Here is a 19,047-nt window from a genome sequence, read left to right on the forward strand (position 1 = left end):
AAACGTCTGGGAGAAAGAGAAGAGTAAAGTGTGAGAATATCAGATCAGTGTATTGGATCCGTGCGTTCGGCCTTAAAGTGACAGCAGCTTTATAAAGAGCTTTGTAACTTTTATACATAGGGGTCGCAATGAGCAATTCATTGATTCATTCAATCAACTGATTCATTCCAAACATATGATTCATTCAGGCACGAATGAGTCATAGAATCACTCACTCAACTGATTAATCTAAAATTTGACTAAATTATCTGGTCAATTATGATATAAAAAGACAGAATTATGGCGTAAATCGAAATTGTCTTAATAAATTGAAATTATAACAGTAAATTATGACAAATTCAACCAAACTTTTTTAGATTTTTTCAATCTCATAATTATGATTTACCAGGGCATGATTTTTTCTAATGTGGTGGAAATGGCTATAAAACTGGACAGATGATCAGAGGACGTGCAGAACCTGAGTGCTGTGTTTGGGACGGAGCTGGTGTGTGTGTGTGTGTGTGTGATAAACACAAGCGATAAACTCTGGGGGCGTTGCGCTCTTCCTCGGAGGATGATGGACGGGTCAGAGTCTCTCATTCAGCCTATCATAATGAAGCACTTCTTCACAAATACTGCAAATCTGATGCTGAAATCATCAGAGACTGAACACACACACCTCGAACACGTTTCATATGAACATCGTGAAACCTGTCGAGAACAGGATACAATAATCACAATCATACTAATGAAACATAATGCTGTTACATAATCACTTATATTTTGGGATGAAACAGGTTCTAGACGGGTTTCCTGACATTCACCTTCAGGCTTTGTGGAATATGTCCAAACAGAAGACAAACATAAACTACACTGGTATTTATTTTATGTAAAACATATTTATGAGTAATTCTGAAAAATGTATTTTGTGTAAAGTGTACATACCTTTTGAAAGTTGCCGTTTCAGTTGCATGCTTTCATAAAAAATATTAACACATTATCGTGGCCAAAAAATATTTTTTAGTTTAGTTTATTTATTTAAATAGCACAATAAAACAACGGCCGCTGATCAATGTGCTGTAAAAACAATAAGAAATCAACAGACAAGACCATGACACATAAAGACACATTACATACAGACTCGCTCTTAAACGAGCAGTTTTTGTACTGTTCTCTAAAACCAGTGGGGTTTAATATCTACTTTTACTAAGAGAGTACACACACACACACACACACACACACACACACACACACACACACACACACACACACACACACACACACACACACACACACACACATTTATATATTCACACATGAAAAACAAAACAAAAATTATATACATACACCATATCTCCAGAAGTGTTGTGACGCCTTCACACACACATGATCAATCAATCAATCAATCAAGTTTATTTATATAGCGCTTTTACAATCACGATTGTGTCAAAGCAGCTTCACAGTGTCAAACAGGATAATATTGCGACAAAATTAGATTTGGCTGTACAGTCGTACTGGAGAAAACAGTAATGTTATCATTACTGATCGTTGTCATACATGAATGTTATCAACATGATCTCCCCATTGTTAACCCGTGGGGTTTAATCTGGAGTCGGCCCACCCTCTCTAACAGCTCCAGCTCTTCTGGGAAGGCTTTCCTCAAGGTTTAGGAGTGTGTTTATGGGGATTTTTGCCCATTCTTCTAGAAGCTCATTTGTGAGGTCAGGCACTGATGTTGGACGAGAAGGCCTGGCTCTCAGTCTCCGCTCTAATTCATCCCAAAGCTGTTCTATCGGGTTGAGCTCAGGACTCTGTGCAGGCCAGTCCAGTTCCTCCACACCAAACTCCTCATCCATGTCTTTATGGAGCGACGCTTTGTGCACTGGAGCGCAGTCATGCTGGGACAGGACGGGGCCGTCCACAAACTGATCCCACAAAGTCAGGAGCATGAAATTGTCCAAAATGTCTTGGTGACGCATTAAGAGTTCCTTTCACTGGAACTAAGGGGCCAGCCCCAGAAAAACAACCTCACCCCATAACCCCTCCTCCACCAAACTTTACACTTGGCACAATGCAGAAAGGCAAGTCCCGTTGGCCTGACAACCGCCAAACCCAGACTCGTCCATGGGATTGCCAGACTTGGCCTCCAGATTCCCCAGATCTCAATCCAATCAAGCATCTGTGGGATGAGCCGAACAAACAAGTCCAATCCATGGAGGCTCCACCTCGCAACTTACAGGAATTAAAGGATCTGCTGCTAATATCTTGGTGCCAGATACCACAGCACACCTTCAGGGGTCAAGAGGAGTCCATCAGAGACGGGTCAGGGGGACCAACACAATATTAGGAAGGTGGTCATTATGTTATGCCTGATCGGTGTCTACACACACATTTTCACAAGTTGTTTCAGACTTGCATTACAGAATCAAAATAAGGGGGCAAAGTTTAATAATAATAAAAAATGTTTATTTAAAAATTGTTCACTAATATCACAGTACATAAAATGGAAGGTCCAGTTTCTGAGAGCGGCAGGAAGTGGAGGAGTGAATATTAAATATTTCCGCATCACAGTCAAATTAAAAGAGTCTCGATATTAAAGCCATCACCAGAGTACAGGGCCGGGTCCCTCAGGTCCCTCAGGTCCCTCGAGCTCGTCCGGCTTGGCCTTCATCATGAGGAGTCCGTCAGTTCATCAAGAGCCTCAGGAGAAACTGGAGCCCTGGAAACACACACACACACACACACACACACACACACACACACACACACACACACACACACACACACACGTCAACACCATAAACTAATGAGAATAAATCAGATCCAGAGGCGAGTCCTGCTCCTCGGCCGTTATCACATCAGAGAGGAATCAGGATTAATATATTCCGTTTTCAGTTTAGCTACAATTTTAATAATTTTGTTTCCTGCTTTTTATTCACTTATTTGATTTATTTAATATTAAATCCCTCCAGAAGACACTATTATAGCTTTTTATTTCACTATATATTTATTTTTACTTTAAATGTATATATATTTTAAATTTTATTTTACTTATCCATCCATCCATTCATCTATCCATCCATCCATCTATTTATCCATCTATTTATCCATCCATTTATCCGTCCAACTATATATGTATCCATCCCTCCATCCATCTATTTATCCATCCATCCATCCTCCATCCATCTATTTATCCATCCATCCATCCATCCATTTATCCGTCCAACTATATATGTATCCATCCCTCCATCCATCTATTTATCCATCCATCCATCCATCCATCCATTTATCCGTCCAACTATATATGTATCCATCCCTCCATCCATCTTTTTATCCATCCATCCATCCATCCATCCTCCATCCATCTATTTATCCATCCATCCATCCATCTATTTATCCATCCATCCATCCATCCTCCATCCATCTATTTATCCATCCACCCATCCATCTATTTATCCATCCATCCATCCATCTATTTATCCATCCATCCATCCATCCATCCTCCATCCATCTATTTATCCATCCAACTATATATGTATCCATCCATCCATCCATCTATTTATCCATCCATCCATCCATCCAGTTATCCGTCCAACTATATATGTATCCATCCATCCATCTATTTATCCATCCATCCATCCATCCATCCATCCATCCATCTATTTATCCATCCATCCATCCATTTATCCGTCCAACTATATATGTATCCATCCATCCATCTATTTATCCATCCAACTATATATGTATCCATCCATCCATCTATTTATCCACCCATCCATCCATCTATTTATCCATCCATCCATCCATCCATCTATTTATCCATCCATCCATCCATCCATCTATTTATCCATCCAACTATATATCTATCCATCCATCCATCTATTTATCCACCCATCCATCCATCTATTTATCCATCCATCCATCCATCCATCCATCTATTTATCCATCCATCCATCTATTTATCCATCCATCCATCCATCTATTTATCCATCCATCCATCCATCCATCCATCTATTTATCCATCCATCCATCTATTTATCCATCCATCCATCCATCTATATATTTATCCATCTATTTATCCATCCATCCATCCATTTATTCGTCCAACTATATATTTATCCATCCATCCATATATTTATCCATCCATTTATCCATACCTCCATCCATCCATCCATTTATCCATCCATCCATTTATCCATCCATCCATCAAATTAACAGCATAGTAATAAAATGCGACAATTTGAAGACACAAAAAGTCCAGTGTTTCAGCTCTGTGGTGTGGCAGCTGAAAAACTGAACTTTTTGTGTCTTAAAATTGTTTAATAATAATAATAAAAAAGTAATACTAGTTTTAGTTTTCGGTGAAGGATAATAAACCTGCAGCGAACACATTTTAATTGGGCAGATTCTTCACACAGTGTTTGGCACTGAATCACTTTCACTTTAACAAACGATTCATTTCAGAACTGGATTGTGATTCGAATCATTTGAGTGAGTCTGTACCTCGCTGGCTCCTCGGACGCGGCGCGGAGAGACGACTCGCCTCCGCTCATGGATGTCCTGCAGCCGCGTGATCAGAAACTTTTTATCCTCGCCCTCCTGAAAGAACGAAAACAGGAAGTGATGTCATGCCACGCCCCACGCCCCACACAGACGATTCAGTTGCTACATACTCATTTGACTCTTTTGACTCACATTCTGAATCTGTTCCTGAAGGAGTTCGATGATCTTCCGCTGACCGTCGACCACCTGACTGTGGAAGTAAATCACGATCCTACACACACACACACACACACACACAAACAACACTGATCAAATGATTCACTCTTAAAGGAGCACTCCAGTGTTTTTAGTAATAGGGCTTATTTAACTTCTTTCCTACATTTAGATATGTGGGCAAATGCATTTGTCTCAGTGCATTGTTTTAGTTTGGCAGGGTCGCCGCTAGCTTAGCTTAGCATAATGAATGGAATCCTATGTTGCCAGCTAGCATGTCCCGAGTAAAAGTGTAAAAAAACCCACCTAATTACCATAATATAGTCCCAAGTCAATATCTGCCTAAATCGGCTAGTCTTAATCTGCATCACTATTTGTACTCGTTGTGAATACGCCGGCCACAAGAAGTAATTAGGTGTTTTTTTTTGTTTTTTTTTAAAGCGAGTTACTCCTCACGCTTCTGCTGGTTTTACTGAGATGTCTTATCCCGTGCGAATTGGCCATTAATATTACAGACATCCGGAGGTAAAATGACTCCTCCCCATGTTAAACTAATCGCAGGATGACTCGTCTGGAGATCTGAGATGAAGCGACTCACAGGAAGATGGCGGCGCACAGGAAGAGGAAGAGCGGGTTCTCCACCAGGTATGTGTGAGCCGAGGCGAGCCAGGACAGTTTGGGGTTTTCCACCGCCAGCTCTTGAACCCAAAGTTTCCCAGCCTGGAACATCGTCTTCAGCCCACGAAACGGGCCACAGCCGGCCGAAGGCTTCATCCTGGGTCATGTGACAGAGGCATGGGGTCAGATACAGACTCGCTTCCGGGAGAAAAACTCATTCATTTTATTAATGATAACTTTCTGAATTAATCTGCGTTTTGAGCAAATCAATTGGGTGGACCAATGATTCAATGACTCATCCATAAAGAGAGCCATTTACTTCATTCCTGAATGAATCAGCGTTTTGAGTGAATCAATAAGATTAACCAATGATTCAATGCTCCGTTCACAAAGAGTCATTTAGTTAAATCCTGAATGAATCTGCATTGAGCGAACCAATCAAGTGATTCAATGGTTGATTCATAAAGAGAGTCATTTACTTAATTCTTGAATGAATCAGCAATGAGCGAATCAATCGAGTGGACCAATGATTCAATGGTCCATTAATAAAGAGAGCCATTTACTTCTTTCCTGAATGAATCAGCGTTTTGAAATAAACAATTGAGTAGACCAATGATTCAATGACTCATTCATAAAGAGAGCCATTAAGTCCTGAATGAATCTGTTTTAAACTCATTCACTCCTTCATTAATAAATTTAATTACACATTTATCGCCACCTACTGGACGTTTTAGTTTCTTATATTTAATTAAAAAAAAAAAAACATATTTACATATTAACAAAAAACCCATTAAAGGGATAGTTCACCCAAAAATTAAAACTGTGTCATCGTTTACTCACCCTCAGGGCCGGTGAAGCCTAAAAGTGTGTGTAATAAATTCTCTGTTGAATCAAATAAAAGATTTCTAAAGCTATTTTTGTCTCGACTATTTGATGCTTTTCCCAGTTTACACAATAATGACTTCAAATGATCTTTTGAGAGTAATTTCTCAGCCAAATTTGATGAGCAACTAATTCAATAAAAAAATAGAATCCCCATGAGAAATGGTGAAAACACTCACGTCCACATGGTGTAGGTCACACACACACACACACACACACACACACACACACACACACACACACACACACACACACACACACACACACACACACACACACTCACGTCCACATGGTGTAGGTCACACACGCACACACACTCACGTCCACATGGTGTAGGTCACACACACACACACTCACGTCCACATGGTGTAGGTCACACACACACACACTCACGTCCACATGGTGTAGGTCACACACACACACACTCACGTCCACATGGTGTAGGTCACACACACACACACTCACGTCCACATGGTGTAGGTCACACACACACACACTCACGTCCACATGGTGTAGGTCACACACACACACACACACTCACGTCCACATGGTGTAGGTCACACACACACACACTCACGTCCACATGGTGTAGGTCACACACACACACACACACACACACACTCACGTCCACATGGTGTAGGTCACACACACACACACTCACGTCCACATGGTGTAGGTCACACACACACACACTCACGTCCACATGGTGTAGGTCACACACGCACACACTCACGTCCACATGGTGTAGGTCACACACACACACACTCACGTCCACATGGTGTAGGTCACACACGCACACACTCACGTCCACATGGTGTAGGTCACACACACACACACTCACGTCCACATGGTGTAGGTCACACACGCACACACTCACGTCCACATGGTGTAGGTCACACACACACACACTCACGTCCACATGGTGTAGGTCACACACGCACACACTCACGTCCACATGGTGTAGGTCACACACACACACACTCACGTCCACATGGTGTAGGTCACACACGCACACACTCACGTCCACATGGTGTAGGTCACACACACACACACTCACGTCCACATGGTGTAGGTCACACACACACACACTCACGTCCACATGGTGTAGGTCACACACACACACACACTCACGTCCACATGGTGTAGGTCACACACACACACACTCACGTCCACATGGTGTAGGTCACACACACACACACACACACACTCACGTCCACATGGTGTAGGTCACACACACACACACACACTCACGTCCACTTGGTGTAGGTCACACACACACACACACACACACACACACACTCACGTCCACTTGGTGTAGGTCACACACACACACACTCACGTCCACATGGTGTAGGTCACACACACACACACACACACACACACACACACTCACGTCCACATGGTGTAGGTCACACACACACACACACCCACTCACGTCCACTTGGTGTAGGTCACACACACACACACACTCACGTCCACTTGGTGTAGGTCACACACACACACACACACTCACGTCCACATGGTGAAGGTCACACACACACACACACTCACGTCCACATGGTGTAGTTCACACACACACACACTCACGTCCACATGGTGAAGGTCACACACACACACACACTCACGTCCACATGGTGTAGGTCACACACACACACACACTCACGTCCACATGGTGTAGGTCACACACACACACACACTCACGTCCACATGGTGTAGGTCACACACACACACACACACACACACTCACGTCCACATGGTGTAGGTCACACACACACACACTCACGTCCACATGGTGTAGGTCACACACACACACACACACACACACACACACACACACTCACGTCCACATGGTGTAGGTCACACACACACACACACTCACGTCCACATGGTGTAGGTCACACACACACACACACACACACAAACACACACACACGTCCACATGGTGTAGGTCACACACACACACACACACACACACTCACGTCCACATGGTGAAGGTCACACACACACACACTCACGTCCACATGGTGTAGGTCACACACACACACACTCACGTCCACATGGTGTAGGTCACACACGCACACACTCACGTCCACATGGTGTAGGTCACACACGCACACACTCACGTCCACATGGTGTAGGTCACACACGCACACACTCACGTCCACATGGTGTAGGTCACCCACCCACTCACGTCCACATGGTGTAGGTCACACACACACACACACACACACACACACACACACGTCCACATGGTGTAGGTCACACACACACACACTCACGTCCACATGGTGAAGGTCACACACACACACACTCACGTCCACATGGTGTAGGTCACACACACACACACACACACACACACACACACACACACACACACACTCACGTCCACATGGTGTAGGTCACACACACACACACTCACGTCCACATGGTGAAGGTCACACACACACACACTCACGTCCACATGGTGTAGGTCACACACACACACACACTCACGTCCACATGGTGTAGGTCACACACACACACGCGCCCAGGAACGAGGGGAAGCAGAGCAGTGTGATGAAGATGGTGGTCATCTGAGAGGCTCTCCACGGCTTCCCCGACGCCTGACAGTTCATCATCAGACTGACCTGAGACACACAGAGGAGTCAGAGTCATTCTAGTGAATCGCTTCGTAAACGACTCCTTTGAGTCATTGCTCAAAAAGTGTTCCTGCACTGCACTTATTAGTCTAAATCATGGTCGTGGGTGGGACCCCGCTCTCAGATTTGTTTTTTTACTAGAGTATTTTCATTTGCCATTTACATTAAATACAAATATACCGCCGTTTACTAAACGATTGATAGGGCCAGACAAAATTACGTTATTTACCGTGGCTATAGTGTAGGGGTAAGAAGTTGTGACGCAGAACGATCTGAGGTTCGAGGTTCACGTTTGTTTTTGTGACATATGGGGACATTCCATAGGCATAATGGTTTTATACTGTACAAACCGTATTTTCTATCCCCTTACACTGCCCCTAAACCTACCCATCACACACACACACACACTGCCCCTAAACCTACCCATCACACACACACACACACTGCCCCTAAACCTACCCATCACACACACACACACACACTGCCCCTAAACCTACCCATCACACACACACACACACACTGCCCCTAAACCTACCCATCTCACACACACACACACACACACACTGCCCCTAAACCTACCCATCACACACACACACACACACACGCACACACTGCCCCTAAACCTACCCATCACACACACACACTGCCCCTAAACCTACCCATCACACACACACACACACACACACACACACACACACACATCACAGGAAACATTCTGCATTTTTACTTTCTCATAAAAACTCCTCCTGTGTGATTTATAAGCCTTTTGTAAAGTGGGGCCATGGGTAATGTCCTCATATTTCACCCTCTCCTGTAATACCGGTGTCATACCCATGGCATTATACACATTAGTGTCCTCATATGTCACAAAAACACACACACACACACACAGGTTTAGACGCCCATGGCCTAAATTAACACAGTAAATGCAAACAAACCTTCTTCATGTAGAAGAGAAACAGCAGTTTAAGAATCTGAACCACCGGCAGGAGAGGAGAGAACAACACGCCCAACCTACACACACACACACACACACACACACACACACACACACACACACACACACACACACACACACACACACACACACACACACACACACACACACACACACACACACACACACACACACACACACACACAGGCCATTATATAAATCAATCAATCAATGTTTATTCATAGTGCACATTTAAACACAGCGAAGGTTGACCAAAGTGCTGTACAAGGTATAAAAGAAAACAAAGTAAATCAAGAAAATAAAGAAGTAAAAGAACAAGAACATGCACACATAAAAACAATCAAGGAGAGCCAAGAGAGCATACTGAGCAGTGTTAAAAGCCAATGAAAATAAATATGTCTAGAGATAATATCACATATACAGGTCCTTCTCAAAAGATTAGCATATTGTGATAAAGTTCATTAATTTCCATAATGTAATGATAAAAATTAACCTTTAATATATTTTAGATTCATTGCACACCAACTGAAATATTTCAGGTCTTTTATTGTTTTAATGCTGATGATTTTGGCACACAGCTCATGAAAACCCAAAATTCCTGTCTCAAAAAATTAGCATATTTCATCCGACCAATAAAAGAAAAGTGTTTTTAATATAAAAAAAACTCAACCTTCCAATAATGATGTTCAGTTCTGCACTCAACACTTGGTGGGGAATCCTTTAGCAGAAATGACTGCTTCAGTGCGGCGTGGCGTGGAGGCGATCAGCCTGTGGCACTGCTGAGGTGTTCTGGAGGCGATCAGCCTGTGGCGCTGCTGAGGTGTTCTGGAGGCGATCAGCCTGTGGCTCTGCTGAGGTGTTCTGGAGGCGATCAGCCTGTGGCACTGCTGAGGTGTTCTGGAGGCGATCAGCCTGTGGCGCTGCTGAGGTGTTCTGGAGGCGATCAGCCTGTGGCGCTGCTGAGGTGTTCTGGAGGCGATCAGCCTGTGGCACTGCTGAGGTGTTCTGGAGGCGATCAGCCTGTGGCACTGCTGAGGTGTTCTGGAGGCGATCAGCCTGTGGCACTGCTGAGGTGTTCTGGAGGCGATCAGCCTGTGGCGCTGCTGAGGTGTTCTGGAGGCGATCAGCCTGTGGCACTGCTGAGGTGTTCTGGAGGCGATCAGCCTGTGGCACTGCTGAGGTGTTCTGGAGGCGATCAGCCTGTGGCACTGCTGAGGTGTTCTGGAGGCGATCAGCCTGTGGCACTGCTGAGGTGTTCTGGAGGCGATCAGCCTGTGGCGCTGCTGAGGTGTTCTGGAGGCGATCAGCCTGTGGCTCTGCTGAGGTGTTCTGGAGGCGATCAGCCTGTGGCACTGCTGAGGTGTTCTGGAGGCGATCAGCCTGTGGCGCTGCTGAGGTGTTCTGGAGGCGATCAGCCTGTGGCGCTGCTGAGGTGTTCTGGAGGCGATCAGCCTGTGGCGCTGCTGAGGTGTTCTGGAGGCGATCAGCCTGTGGCACTGCTGAGGTGTTCTGGAGGCGATCAGCCTGTGGCGCTGCTGAGGTGTTCTGGAGGCGATCAGCCTGTGGCTCTGCTGAGGTGTTCTGGAGGCGATCAGCCTGTGGCACTGCTGAGGTGTTCTGGAGGCGATCAGCCTGTGGCGCTGCTGAGGTGTTCTGGAGGCGATCAGCCTGTGGCGCTGCTGAGGTGTTCTGGAGGCGATCAGCCTGTGGCGCTGCTGAGGTGTTCTGGAGGCGATCAGCCTGTGGCGCTGTTGAGGTGTTCTGGAGGCGATCAGCCTGTGGCGCTGCTGAGGTGTTCTGGAGGCGATCAGCCTGTGGCGCTGCTGAGGTGTTCTGGAGGCGATCAGCCTGTGGCGCTGCTGAGGTGTTCTGGAGGCGATCAGCCTGTGGCTCTGCTGAGGTGTTCTGGAGGCGATCAGCCTGTGGCACTGTTGAGGTGTTCTGGAGGCGATCAGCCTGTGGCGCTGCTGAGGTGTTCTGGAGGCGATCAGCCTGTGGCGCTGCTGAGGTGTTCTGGAGGCCCAGGATGCTTCGATAGCGGCCGCAAGCTCATCCAGAGTGTCGGGTCTCACGTCTCTCAACTTTCTCTTCACAATATCCCACAGATTCTCTCTGGGGTTCAGGTCAGGAGAGTTGAGCACAGTAATACCATGGTCAGTAAACCATTGACCAGTGGTTTTGGCACTGTGAGCAGGTGCCAGGTCGTGCTGAGAAACCAAATCTTCATCTCCATAAAGCTTTTCAGCGGATGGAAGCATGAAGGTCTCCAAAATCTCCTGATAGCGAGCTGCATTGACCCTGCCCTTGATAAACACAGTGGACCAACACCAGCAGCTGACATGGCACCCCAGACCATCACTGACTGTGGGGACTTGACACTGGACTTCAGGCATTTGGGCATTTCCTTCTCCCCAGTCTTCCTCCAGACTCTGGCACCTTGATTTCCCAATGACATGCAAAATTTGCTTTCATCCGAAAAAAGTACTTTGGACCGCTGAGCAACAGTCCAGTGCTGCTTCTCTGCAGCCCAAAAGTGTCTTGACCTGGGGAATGCGGCACCTGTAGCCCATTTCCTGCTCACGCCTGTGCACGGTGACTCTGGATGTTTCTACTCCAGACTCAGTCCACTGCTTCCGCAGGTCCCCCAAGGTCTGGAATCGGTCCTTCTCCACAATCTTCCTCAGGGTCCGCTCACCTCTTCTCGTTTTTTGCCACTCTTTTTCCTTCCCACAGACTCCCCACTGAGGTGCCTTGATACAGCACTCTGGGAACAGCCTATTCGTTCAGAAATGTCTTTCTGTGTCTTCCCCTCTCGCTTGAGGGTGTCAATGATGGCCTTCTGGACAGCAGTCAGGTCGGCAGTCTGACCCATGATTGCGGTTTTGAGTAATGAACCAGGCTGGGAGTTTTTAAAAGCCTCAGGAATCTTTTGCAGGTGTTTAGAGTTCATTAGTTGATTCAGATGATTAGGTTAATAGCTCGTTTAGAGAATCGCTTCATGATATGCTAATTTTTTGAGGGTTTTCATGAGCTGTGTGCCAAAATCATCAGTATTAAAACAATAAAAGACCTGAAATATTTCAGTTGGTGTGCAATGAATCTAAAATATATGAAAGTTTAATTTTTATCATTACATTATGAAAAATAATGAACTTGATCACAATATGCTAATTTTCTGAGAAGGACCTGTATATATGCATATATCAGATCACACATCACCGAGCAGCAATGGCGAGACAGTCAGGTAATGATGGATGTGTTACCAGGCCAGAGTTTGTCCGTAGATGAGCTCCAGGACGTTCCTCGCGATATCAAACACGGGTTTCCTTTTCCTCTTCAGAGCTTTCTGAGAAAACAACCTGACCCAAACACAGAATGATTCAGTGCCATTGATTATTATCAGCAGCCCTGAGCACACACTGCACATCCTCAGCCGCTCACCTCCACAGAAACTCCAGAAAGAAAGTGTCCATCAGCATGAAGATGAAGTCCATCAGGAGGAACCGGTACAGCTCCTGACCCACGAAAGTCTCCCAACACTGCAAATCAACAACACCATCAAAACACAATCAATCAATCAATCAATCAGGGAGGGAGGGAGGGAGGGAGGGAGGGAGGAAGGAAGGAAGGAAGGAAGGAAGGAAGGAAGGAAGGAAGGAAGGAAGGAAGGAAGGAAGGAAGGAAGGAAGGAAGGAAGGAAGGAAGGAAGGAAGGAAGGAAGGAAGGAAGGAAGGAAGGAAGGAAGGAAGGAAGGAAGGAAGGAAGGAAGGAAGGAAGGAAGGAGCTCACCTGTATGCCCAGTTCCTCAGGTTTTAAGGCCACGCGGCCCAGCCAATGGTAGCACAGCACTCCCAGCACACTGACTTTTAGCAGCAGGTTCCTGAGGACACAGAGGAGGAGATGAGACACACACACACACACCTCATCAAGTTCATCAGCTGCTTCCTGAGCTGCTTCCCAGTTCTTCCCAAATCCTCTTTCCTTTCCTTGCAATCTCTCCACGTGCCTTAGCTCTGCCCTTCAGGGAGCGAGGGAAGGAGGAAGTGGATAAAGTGAAGTGATATCTCCTCGCTCCCTTTAGCGTCACTTTAAAGCGGTGTCAGTTAATGATGACTGCAGTCGGGATTCATGAACATTAGAGATTACTGTTTATATCGTGAGCTTCAACCTCCGCAAAATACCACATTTGTCCATATTTTATTTAATATTAACAATTATTATTAACAACAAAAAACAGTTAATTACTTTTTATTCATTGTGTAGAATACATTTCTATGTTTCTTTCATTTTCTTGTGCTTTGATATAATTCTGCAACGGTCAGGTGTTGTTCTTTGACACACATTTGTGTCTTGTACTGTAAACAATAAGCATCTGTTTCCGAGTCATAAGATGGAGGAGCGAGGAACACGCGTGTGAGTGTGTGTGAGTGTGTGTGAGTGAGAGAGTCTGTGTGTGTGTGTGTGTGTGAGTGAGTGAGTGAGTGAGTGAGTGAGTGAGTGAGTGAGTGAGTGAGTGAGTGAGTGAGTGAGTGAGTGAGTGAGTGAGTGAGTGAGTGAGTGAGTGAGTGAGTGAGTGTGAGCGTGTTTATGCGTTCGCGCGCGCGTGTGTGTGTGTGTGTGTGTAAGAGTGAGAGACTTTGTGTGTGTGTGTTTGTGTGCGAGTGTACGTGTGCGTGTGTACGTGTGTGTGAGTGTGTGTGTGTGTGTGTGTGTGTGTTCTCTACCTCCCGATGGAGACGTAATTGAGCACGCTGGGAGAATCGTACTCCTCCATCCAGGCCACGGCGTTGAAGAATCCCGGCAGGAGCAGATTAATGCTGGACACCATGACGGGCAGAGCCAGAAGACTCGCTTCCTTCAGCAGACTGTCAGAAGATTTAGCACGGCTGTGCAGATCCTGCACACACACACACACACACATTTTGAACTGTTATGAATCAGCGTATTGATTCATGATTCGGATCGCGTGTCAAACTGCTGAAATCACGTGACTTTGGCGATCCGAATCATGAATCAATTCACTGACTCATAACAGTTCGAATCATGAATCGATTCACTGACTCATAACAGTTCGAATCATGAATCGATTCACTGACTCATAACGGTTCGAATCATGAATCGATTCACTGACTCATAACAGTTCGAATCATGAATCGATTCACTGACTCATAACAGTTCGAATCATGAATCGATTCACTGACTCATAACGGTTCGAAGCTTTGTTCTGAAATCGGCCATCACTATATAAGTCGTTATTTAGTGTTTTTGCGCACTAACTCTATTCTGGCCTCTTCATCAATGATTGTCGAGCCGCTGTAGTGAGATGGGCTTTGTAACGACGTCTTTAGTGCCTTTATGGGTCTTGAGAGAGGAAATGACATTGGTGTCAATGAAGGCCTTTCTGAGCCATCGGATTTCAACACTAATATCTTCATCTGTGTGTGAAGATGAGCGGAGGTCTGACGGCTGGCCAACCATAGGAGGAATTAATCACACAATTTACACCTTTGGCTGAACTAACGCTTTAATCTCGTACCTTGCGCATGTGCTCAGAGAAGTAGAAGACGGCCAACACACACGCAAGCGTGCTTCCGAAACACATGAGCCACGCCAGCGTGTGTATGAACAGCCGGAACAACCGCTGGCGGACCGGGAACTTCAGCTCCTCACGGTTGATCTCCGCCACCAGCTCCTACACACACACACACACACACACACACACACACACACACACACACACACACACACACACACACACACACACACACACACACACACACACAGAGATAACAGAGCTGAAGTGTGTGACACACGTGTTTGTGTGTCACACACTTATGTGTGTTCCACTGCAAAAGATGTATCTAGTATCTAGTATTAAGTATCTAAATATTCTTAAATCAAGATGCATTTATCATAGACCCACTGACTCGTCTAATTCAGTAGCCCCACCCACTGACTTGTCTAATTCAGTAGCCCCACCCACTGACTCGTCTAATTCAGTAGCCCCACCCACTGACTCGTCTAATTCAGTAGCCCTGCCCACCGACTCGTCTAATTCAGTAACCCCACCCACTGACTCGTCTAATTCAGTAGCCCCGCCCACTGACTCGTCTAATTCAGTAGCCCCACCCACTGACTCGTCTAATTCAGTAGCCCCACCCACTGACTCGTCTAATTCAGTAGCCCTGCCCACCGACTCGTCTAATTCAGTAACCCCACCCACTGACTCGTCTAATTCAGTAACCCCACCCACTGACTCGTCTAATTCAGTAACCCCACCCACTGACTCGTCTAATTCAGTAGCCCCGCCAACTGATTCTTCTAATTCAGTAGCCCCACCCACTGACTTGTCTAATTCAGTAGCCCCACCCACTGACTCGTCTAATTCAGTAGCCCCGCCAACTGATTCTTCTAATTCACTAGCCCCGCCAACTGATTCTTCTAATTCAGTAGCCCCACCCACTGACTTGTCTAATTCAGTAGCCCCACCCACTGACTCGTCTAATTCAGTAGCCCCGCCAACTGATTCTTCTAATTCAGTAGCCCCACCCACTGACTTGTCTAATTCAGTAGCCCCACCCACCGACTCGTCTAATTCAGTAGCCCCGCCCACTGACTTGTCTAATTCAGTAGCCCCGCCCACTGACTTGTCTAATTCAGTAGCCCCACCCACTGACTCGTCTAATTCAGTAGCCCCGCCAACTGATTCTTCTAATTCACTAGCCCCACCCACCGACTCGTCTAATTCAGTAGCCCCGCCCACTGACTTGTCTAATTCAGTAGCCCCACCCACTGACTCGTCTAATTCAGTAGCCCCGCCCACCGACTCGTCTAATTCAGTAGCCCCACCCACCGACTCGTCTAATTCAGTAGCCCCGCCCACTGACTTGTCTAATTCAGTAGCCCCACCCACTGACTCGTCTAATTCAGTAGCCCCGCCCACCGACTCGTCTAATTCAGTAGCCCCACCCACCGACTCGTCTAATTCAGTAGCAGACTCATCGGATCACGCTAGCCAGCAAGAACAAACATGCCAAAGATTATAGCAAGATATATGCACAGTCGCTGCATAAGCTTCCATCAGATCCTAATATCAGGAATGAGTGGTTGAACTTTATTTTTAATGAAGTTCCAGCTCACGTGGGGAAGACATGTTCACTTCAGGTCACCGCGGGATCGTTTATAAACCAATCTCACAATGCTATTCTTCTATACTGGATCCGACAGGAATGGTGCAACACACTTATGTGAGTAAAACGTGTTTTGTAATATTAATAATTCAGCACACTGGACTCAGACACGTATGGGCCAGGGCTCGCAAAGCTCATGAATCTCATTATATTCCTTTCTTGTTCTGCTATTCTCTCTCTCTGGACTTGACATTTGAAGGGCGTGCTCACGTGTGTGTGTGCGCACAGTTCACGCTTATGTCGAGCGATTGTGCGGGCTATGTAATACAAAAATAATAATCCAATCAATCGCGGGTGGATGAGAAATAAATGATTGTGTTGGTTTGACGTTCACGAGCCCTGTGAGAGAATCATTCTCTCCCTCATGTCTGAACCGACGGGCATAGATATGAGAGCGGCGCTGAAGCTCATTAAATATGCAAATCTTATCCAATCCTAGCCGTGGGCGTTTACTTCCAAGTCTCCAGTGACACGCCCATCAAACCATAAGGAGAGAGCCTCAAAACCAGTGCAGAAAATAGCCTATTACTGATGAGTTATGATGTTTCTGAATGTAAAAACCACACACACGCCATTAGTTGACCTCAGACAACAGTATAAAAAAATAAAAAAACCAATTCATGACACCTTTAATTGAAAACTCTTCATTTTGATTTTATTTTCAACAAAACAAGAAAAAATATCTTGTTGTTTTACTGATCTAGTAAATGCATCTTGATTTGTGAATTGTTAGATATTTAGACTAGAAACGAGACAGAATGACTGAGTCAGAAGGGCGTTGTTTGCCGTGTGCTGACCTTGAGCTGCGTGCCGATGTTTGCTCTCTGGAGCCTCACGGAGCTTTTCTTGCTGACTTTATAATCCCACGAGCTGAACACCTTTATGGCCAACAGGCCTTTAGATTTATCGATGCGGAAACTCTGCCCAAAGGACTTGGACATGCTGGAAGACAAACACACATTTCAATTATTATCAATATTAATATAATGATTTTAAGATATTGGATAATTATTGCAGATTTTTGTCCGGTAGTGTATATGTACATTTCATCAATGCAGATTATATTGTACAGTTCAAGCATTTCCTGCATGATTGCTTTAAAGGTGCACCATGTAAGTTTTCCGTCCGCTAAGGTCGCCCAATCAAAACAAAGGCGTAGTTTGACGACGTCACGTTTGAGCGCAGAATCATGGTCGTGGTCTTCATGTCACAAAAAGTCTATAAAAGTTTTAAAAAAGTAAAATATAAGTATTTTTATGGAATATTGTAGCCTGGATGGCAGCCTAACTCAGCCCCGCCCACAGTCGAACTCATTTACATTTATGCATTTGGCAGACGCTTTTATCCAAAGCGACTTACATTGCATTCAAGGTACACATTTTACATTATTGTCAGTTCTTGCTTTCCCTGGGAATCGAACCCATGACCTTAGCATTGCTAGCGCCACGCTCTACTGGTTGAGCTACAGGAAATCAACTCAGCCCCGCCCACAGCTGAACTCAGCCCTGCCCACAACATCTGAGCTCAGGTTCAGTCTGGACTTGATCCATAGAGAAGTAAATATGCAGAACAGAAACTGACCAATGAGATCATGAGGGCGGGCTTTAGACGATGACGGACAGATGATCAACAGAACCTGACCAATGAGATCATCAGGGCGGGCTTTAGCCAATGATGGACAGATGATCAACAGAAACTGACCAATGAGATCATCAGGGCGGGCTTTAGACGATGACGGACAGATGATCAACAGAACCTGACCAATGAGATCATCAGGGTGGGCTTTAGCCGATGACGGACAGATGATCAACAGAAACTGACCAATGAGATCATCAGGGCGGGCTTTAGACGATGACGGACAGATGATCAACAGAAACTGACCAATGAGATCATCAGGGCGGGCTTTAGCCGATGATGGACAGATGATCAACAGAAACTGACCAATGAGATCATCAGGGCGGGCTTTAGCCGATGATGGACAGATGATCAACAGAAACTGACCAATGAGATCATCAGGGCGGGCTTTAGACGATGACGGACAGATGATCAACAGAAACTGACCAAT

The 19,047-nt window shown here is 45.5% G+C and overlaps 1 protein-coding gene across 5 annotated transcripts in view; it reads right to left on the reverse strand.

Annotated features, from left to right (window-relative positions):
- Nucleotides 1–2,039: 2,039 nt before the first annotated feature.
- The window catches only part of tmc6b (transmembrane channel-like 6b), a 36,286-nt gene continuing 19,278 nt past the window's right edge, over nucleotides 2,040–19,047 (reverse strand). For all 5 annotated transcript variants that reach the window (XM_067432163.1, XM_067432164.1, XM_067432165.1 and 2 more), the window contains exons 10-21: nucleotides 17,780–17,924; nucleotides 15,329–15,484; nucleotides 14,517–14,689; nucleotides 13,582–13,672; nucleotides 13,234–13,331; nucleotides 13,056–13,151; nucleotides 9,773–9,848; nucleotides 8,689–8,822; nucleotides 5,294–5,470; nucleotides 4,675–4,753; nucleotides 4,483–4,578; nucleotides 2,040–2,698 (exon numbers count right to left, since the gene is read on the reverse strand). In XM_067432163.1, the coding sequence (XP_067288264.1) occupies nucleotides 2,681–2,698; nucleotides 4,483–4,578; nucleotides 4,675–4,753; nucleotides 5,294–5,470; nucleotides 8,689–8,822; nucleotides 9,773–9,848; nucleotides 13,056–13,151; nucleotides 13,234–13,331; nucleotides 13,582–13,672; nucleotides 14,517–14,689; nucleotides 15,329–15,484; nucleotides 17,780–17,924 (1,339 nt within the window). In that variant the 3' untranslated portion in view covers nucleotides 2,040–2,680. The remainder of the gene's footprint in view (nucleotides 2,699–4,482; nucleotides 4,579–4,674; nucleotides 4,754–5,293; nucleotides 5,471–8,688; nucleotides 8,823–9,772; nucleotides 9,849–13,055; nucleotides 13,152–13,233; nucleotides 13,332–13,581; nucleotides 13,673–14,516; nucleotides 14,690–15,328; nucleotides 15,485–17,779; nucleotides 17,925–19,047) is intronic.

This window comes from Pseudorasbora parva, chromosome 22, assembly GCF_024679245.1.
Source record: "Pseudorasbora parva isolate DD20220531a chromosome 22, ASM2467924v1, whole genome shotgun sequence".
NCBI classification, from domain to species: Eukaryota; Metazoa; Chordata; class Actinopteri; order Cypriniformes; family Gobionidae; genus Pseudorasbora; species Pseudorasbora parva.